This window comes from Micromesistius poutassou (assembly GCF_964030765.1).
Source record: "Micromesistius poutassou genome assembly, chromosome: 15".
Taxonomy (NCBI): domain Eukaryota; kingdom Metazoa; phylum Chordata; class Actinopteri; order Gadiformes; family Gadidae; genus Micromesistius; species Micromesistius poutassou.
This window is the reverse complement of record NC_140285.1, coordinates 10,476,759-10,484,033: the sequence shown is the minus strand read 5'-3', so window position 1 is coordinate 10,484,033 and position 7,275 is coordinate 10,476,759. Positions and strand designations below refer to the sequence as shown.

The 7,275-nt window shown below is 42.9% G+C and overlaps 1 protein-coding gene across 1 annotated transcript in view; it reads left to right on the top strand.

Moving 5' to 3' along the window:
* The window catches only part of opn7b (opsin 7, group member b), a gene marked incomplete at both ends in the record, with an annotated part of 8,661 nt that extends 6,368 nt beyond the window's left edge, over nt 1–2,293 (top strand). Inside the window, 2 exons of the mRNA XM_084480385.1 lie at nt 1,128–1,462; nt 1,808–2,293. Coding sequence (XP_084336511.1) covers nt 1,128–1,462; nt 1,808–2,293 — 821 coding nt within the window. The remainder of the gene's footprint in view (nt 1–1,127; nt 1,463–1,807) is intronic.
* Between the last annotated feature and the right edge of the window lie 4,982 nt (nt 2,294–7,275).

Genomic DNA, 7,275 nt, shown 5'->3' with positions numbered 1-7,275 from the left:
AAGCAATTAGAAAGTCAGAAGCCATTCATAATCTAGATTCCCCTGTATAAAAAACAAAACACAGGTACAGAGAGACAGAGACTGAGACCAATGCTGTGGCCCAACGGGATTTGTCTCTGTATGCCCGGGCGGCCAGCACACCACTGGGTCCAATGAGACTGCTGAGGGTCATTTGTAAAGTTTCAATCAGATTACGAGGTCACAAGAGCAAACTGAGGAACAATGGACAATTGAGGAAGGGAAAGAGGTCGGACGGACTCCTCTGGGTTTTCGGGTGGCCCTGCTCACTATAAGTACAATTGCTCTCCTGGTTTCAGGCCTCTAGCAGAGCTACTATTTCTTCAGCGTAACTGACAGTAGTAGAAGTTCAGCCGTCACGGTGGTAACGCCTGAGAGATATGTGCCCATATGCAGCAGCTTAACGGCTTTAATTGGAGGACATTGAGTTTAGCGAGGAGATCTTTCTCCGAATAGATTACACAACTCTTTGCAACTGATCTTCACTTAAAGGCCCTCACTCTTTTTTATATAGGCATGTGGCCCTATAGGGAACACGGCCACCATTTCTTTCACCCAGCCAGAGGCTCAGGGAGTTGACGCCATTCTCACTGAACATCCGAGCATGCAGTCGGTCTCATTCACATGCCCCAGGCTATTTTTGTGACTGTGTGTTTGTTTGTATGTAGTACGGCAAATCTAGAGTATGAATAGTATCATTCTGCATTTCATTTACAATAAAATGATCATACGTCTTGATGTTACAAATGTTACAAAGAGGTGTATGCAAATGGTAGTGCTCAATAAACTTTAACAACGCAGACAGCATGAAAGTACATCGTGTCTGGTGTCCTTTATCTCCATATATCGCTCTGCATTTGTCCGTAATGTGTCTGCTTTTCTTTTCCCTTGTGTCTCTGTCTCTCTCCGTCTCTCTTTATCTCTCCATCTCTTGCTATCTCTGTTTCTCCCTGTCTCTCTCTCTGTCCTTCTTTATCTCTTTATGTCTGTATCTTTGTGTCTCCTGTCTCTCTCTATCTCCCTCTGTCTCTCTCCATCTCTCCGTCTCTCTCTATCTCTCTGTGTCTCCCTGTCTCTCTCCGTGTCCTTCTGTCCCTCTGTGCCTCCAGGCAACAAGTTCTCCTACTGGCATGCCTGTCTGCTGGTGGCGGCGGTGTGGTGCTATGCCATGGTGTTTGCCGTGGGGCCCCTGAGCGGCTGGGGCCAGTACGGCGCCGAGCCCTACGGCACGGCGTGCTGCATCGACTGGAACGCCCCCAGCCACAGCCGGGCGGCCATGAGCTACATCATCTGCCTCTTCTTCTTCTGCTACATCGTCCCCTGCACCGTCATCGCCCTCTCCTACGCCTTCATCCTGATGACCGTCCGGGGGTCCCGTCAGGCCGTCCAGCAACACATGTCCCCGCAGAACAAGATCACCAACACGCAGACCCTCATTGTTAAGGTGACAGCCTTTAGAACTCTCCCAAAGTTCGCTATAGGGGTATCACGCTAGGTGGCCCAAGCTACATGTGCATGTCTTTTGGGGCAGGACCGCTCAGATATTTTGTGCAGTAAATGAAGATAATAATATTCCAAAGAAAGTGTATTGCTCATCCGTACAGTATCCCTGTTTCAGTCAAGGCATGCCTTCATTTTATGTTTAATAGCCATCCTGCGACCTGCCAGGTCCAGAGTTTGACATCCACTGTGTTAATATATATATATATTTGTATTCAACATATTTAGTCTTCATGCATCACATGTCCTGTCTGCGTCTTATTCTCTCTCTCCTTTGTGTCCCCTCCAGCTCTCTGTGGCAGTTTGCCTTGGTTTCCTCATTGCGTGGAGTCCCTACGCCATCGTCTCCATGTGGGCGGCGTTCGGAGACCCAGAGAATGTGCCGCCGATGGCGTTTGCCCTGGCAGCCATGTTCGCCAAGTCTTCCACCCTTTACAATCCCGTCATCTATTTGGTGTTCAAACCCAACTTCCGCAAGTCCCTGTGCAGGGACGCGGCCCTGTTCAGGGGCACGCTGTGCGCCTGTCTGTGCCAAGCGGACCCCATCCAGAAGGGCGCCTGTGAACAATTGCAGCTCAAAGTAGAACATGACTCGACTGCGAGGCCGCCCAACGGGCTGCCTGACAGCCAGTCCTGCAAACACTGTCCCAAGACCGGCTCTGGGGGGCAGTGCATGGACACTCCCCAGAAGACCAAGAGAACGCTGGTGGGGTCGCTGAACAGCGAGCTGACTGTGAGTCAGTTCTCCAACGAGGCACAGAGCGACTTCCTCTAAAAACAAAAAGTCAAATGCACAACACGTCAACACACAACGTGTTGAGTTCAGATACAAGGGTTAAGCAAGTTAAGCAAGGGAACAAAAAACAGGGGAACTCTAATGGCAGTCCGAACAGAGAAAGGACAACGTTTGGAGGTTGTCTCGGTTTGACTGTTGCAGAGTGTATGGCCAGAGACTGCACAGTGCCGGGGCCCGAAACCAGAAAGTGCGAGGGATGGAGTTACGCAGTGTTCCCTTTTTTGTTCAGGACATATAAACTGAAAAAACTCAGATCAACTCATTTGCTAGTGGCAAGATGGGGTTTTCAGAAGATGATTTTAACCAATGTATTTATACAGTGGTCAGGCTGCTACACAGGTTTGAATTCAAACCTTTACAGACACTTTGTCTATGGATGTTGGTGTTCGGACAGGACGTATCAACTTGTCTTCACATCGGTTACTGGAAAAGTCACGTTTACCAGTGCTGACTAAATTTGTGTTTGCTGTTGGCCAAGAAGGTATAACGGCATGATCTGAGATGAATGGTCGGCCATATCGTTTGTTGGGGTACCGCCGGGAAGGTGGTTTCCAGAAGAGAGCCATTCCATGTTACACACATCTGCAGATTCCCACCCCTCAGCAACAATGATTGATCAAAATAAATTTGGGGCGAATGAAAATGAAAAGCCCCGTTTTAAGCTTAAAGCCAGCTTTAAGCTTGACTGCCATCAGACCTCAGAGGTTAATCTAAAGTGTGATTCATGAGACGGGAGAGAAGAAGAGCTATTTGATCTTTTCGGAGATCAAATGGATGTTTAATGCCTCAAATATATATTAAAGCCTAAAAGAGATAACTTGCTCACCAATCTTGCAATCGGATATGTGAACATAAATATTCTATCAGGGGAGATGAGCGATGGCAAAAGTCATTAAAAATACTATTGGTCCAGATTGAGCAGTTGAAGAAGCCATAGAGCGAGAGAAAGAGAGAGGGGGGGAGAGAGAGAGAGAGAAAGAGAGAGAGAGAGAGAGGATTAGTGGGCAACAAATTAACCTCATTATTACAGAAACGTGTTGTTCAGGATCATCCGTTCTGGATGATCAAACCACTGTAACTCTCTCTCCTGGCTTGACTTCACAATAACACCCGTTACCAATATAATTAGTCCAAATTAATTTATTGTAGTGATTCTGCAAAAGAGTGTTTAGCAATAGCGTGCCTGCAGTACTGCACTTTCGTCTTTATAATGAATTTGTTGTGTGCAACTTGTCTAATAACAAATGTTAACGTCTCATCACAAAGACCAGAGTGCTGTATTGCTGTTGTTTACATCTGTGGCGGACAAGTCATTTTGATGAATGATATTGGTCACGGGTATTTAGTAAAGCAAGTAGAGAAAGTTACATAATTTGATAACCCAGACTGGGGTTCCATTTTAGTTCCTCTCACAAGGCGACAAGTCATAGTGAGTCAGTATTTCTGTAACAGTTTCACTCATTGATAAATATTGAGCTTGATTCATTGGTTCTCAAAACATTATTAAAACAATCTTAGTACTGGTTCATCCACTTCTCTAGGAAGCACTGTGGCATATTAACATCAATGGTTGCAACAGAAATTGATCATCATCTTAGCTTTGATCAAACACGACACAGGATTAACTTAATGTTTGCCCGGTCATTGCCGTATATCTGTAGCCTCGAAATACAGACCCACATCTAGAAAGCTGTAGGGTCTGGCAACAAGTAATGAAAATGGCCCAACTTGAGGGGTGGAACCAAGCATGTGTTTGAAAATATCACTGCACGCAATTGGATTACACTACGACCAATCAGAAGAATACAAGGGGTGACGTATCCAGACCATCTATTACCAGCTAACCAATAGATAAGACTCTTGCTGTATCTGGTCAGTAAAACAGCAATGCTTTTGGCCCACCTATATCAGATACGCCGATGTGATCGGTTAATGTTCAGATCCAGGGGAATCAGGGAGTGAGTATATTGCTCGTTCCCAGAGTGACTCGTTGAGCAAATTCAAATTGTGCTCTCCTGAGAACTCGAGGATTTCCAGGGTAGTATTTCTGTGGAAGTGGTCATGGATTTGAAGGAGCATACCTTGCATAGGGTCATTTTGGAATAATTGGAGATATAAAGTGTGTCTACATAACTGTGAGGATTGTATCTCATCGTTGGTTCTTCAAGATAATATAATACCTCCAATGCAATCTGGATGTCCAAACATCTGGTCCTCTACAGCTCTTGTCTGCGGATCTTCTTTCTGCCCACACCGACCGATAGGGCAGGTATGTAGCTCTATGACCAGACCTTGCCAGGTCATTTCACTGCCAGCCATATAGATAATCAGGGGTGAGTGATTGATCTGAATGGAGAGATTTCTAAATCGGCATTCATGGGCATTCCACCTTTAAAAAAAACATGGTTTCCCTTTAACGGTTGCTAAATAATGCATTTCTGTATAAAACATTGAAACAATTGCATGAGGGTGCCTTCCCTTCTGTACTTTCTTGTATTTCAGATGAATAGTGTCAAATAGATCCAGCCAGAGTTGTGGGTTCATGGAATGAAGATAAGCCTGAGGGAGACCAGAGAAGAATGCACAGCTATAAATACTTTCCATTTCTTGCAGTAGAGAAATCAAGTAATTTAGCATATATATATATATAATATGTTTTTGTAGGAATTGATTACTTTGGAATCACCATTTCTCTCAGGAGTTGCATCAGGATGGGTAGAAGGGTATGGTAATTTGATCACATGGTACAGAACTACAGGCTCCAATATCACAGTTTGTGCTTGCAAAAAACGGAATAGGGTGCTGAACTCTTTACAAAAATGGTATTGCCTTGATTCAAAAAAATACTTGAATCAATCAAGGAAATATTTTCTTCTTAGTAAAGTATTACAAATATTATACTATAATGTATAGTTATAATAATGAGTAATATTATTTTAAATGCTTATATATGCTATATATAGTATAGATGTCTATTCTATGTGGTTACTAAGGTATCTATGTGCATGCTAAACTGTGCGGAAATGATATTGTAGTCTTGTATCCTGCATTATATGAGGAATATAAAATGTGCCTCAAGCCCTTGAACGTGGATTACATTGAGTTTGTGTTTGTGGATGCAGGAGAGCTTCTCCATACCTTCTGCGTATCAAATCAGGCCATGATCTTAGTAAAGTAACACCAGAAAGACCAACAATTTGCCTTAGCTTTGTATAATGCTATGTAGTGTTTCGTCATCGCAGGGATATGTACTCCTCTCCCCTTCAAATAGCTTAAAGTATATAAAATCAAACCATCTACATGATGGAATAGGCTCTGATAACAGCATGCCTCACATCTATTCAACTCCTCACTTGCATCACACATCATGTGTTGCATGACTCAAAGCAATGAAAACACATTCACATTCTGCCCACTTCATATGACTTTTCCTTTGACGTACCATAGAAGCATTGACTTGTCTTGTGGTTCAGCATCCTATTCTCTTAGCTTACCTAACCTCAGTGCAACGCCATGCCATTTAATGTGAGCCATACGAAAAAGATACAAAATCAACACCTGTTATTATGTTGGTTTATTTCTTGTGACTCTGTTTGATACCTGAAGCTGTGAATTATATTATGCATTGTACTGGAGTGATCAAATCCAATGGACCTCCCTTACGGGCGTTTCTCAATGGGACCTCACCTCCAATTGGTTGTAATCAGGGGGATGTGACACTTGTTCCTCTATCTGGATGTTGACAAGTCAGAACATTCAAATGGATCCACACACACACACACACACACACACACACACACACACACACACACACACACACACACACACACACACACACACACACACACACACACACACACACACACACACTACTGTTCGGATTTTGTGTCTTCTAGGGTTCAGCGGTCTAAGCTGCACTCACTTTCTTGTCGTTCTTGTCCAAACTGCCAAGATGATTTAACATACAATATAAGTTGTCAGGCTTTGATACATACCTAATGTTATTGGAATACTTTTACTTCAGAATATTTTGAGGTTGACCATTGGGGTTATTGTTTAAAATGCCTTTCTGACTAGATTATCATTTTCAAGATGGTTTGTACCAAAGGTTACAGAGCCCTTCAAGTCATGGTTCAAAACCAGAACTTTTGTTTTCTTGAAAACCAGCATTTGTTGTCTGTACATTTTTTAGCCAACACACAATCTAGAATGTGAAAGCTTGACATATCAAAGGCTTGCCTTCCAGTCTTATGTTGGACAGAATGTGGTTTCTGCAAGAGACTCTCGGGCGAGCAAGGAAATACAAACCACAAGCTCAAACTGTGATTTTTTCTATTCTGTTTACTCAAGGAACTTTGTCTGCACGGTTGTTAAATTTGACATTCTCTTACCATGGTCAGATTCAACTGACTCCACTTTATCCAATGTCAGGGATTTAAATTGCATGTATATACAGCATGTATGTATATATGTCTACATACAGATGTCAAATATATATCGTCCACCATGCTGATAAGCCTCAAAGTGTGCTGGGGGAGGGTGGGGGTGGGGAATCTGAAAATGCTTTGATTTTATATCTATTTTTCTGTAACTTAGTATGCATTTCCACTGCAAAACCTCCTTCTAATAGTGTGCCCTCTCTTGAATGCCATACCAATGTCTCCTCCGTGTTTTAAATTAAGGCATGGTTCAGACAATATTACATAACTGTACATACACTGTATATGTCTGTTTTAATTAGTGTATAATCCCATGAAAAAGAAAGAATCAGGTTTTTTTTGCAGTTTTCGTTACCCTTTCTATCTACATTAGGGCAACAGGATCTTTTCCACGGAGCCTGCCAATGTTGCACCACCATGTTTCTACAGTAGCCCAGAACAGAAAATGTATGATTAATCATAATCACTATGGCTTCTGGTTTCACTTGTAAACTATGATCTATAGTTTGAGAGACAAAATAA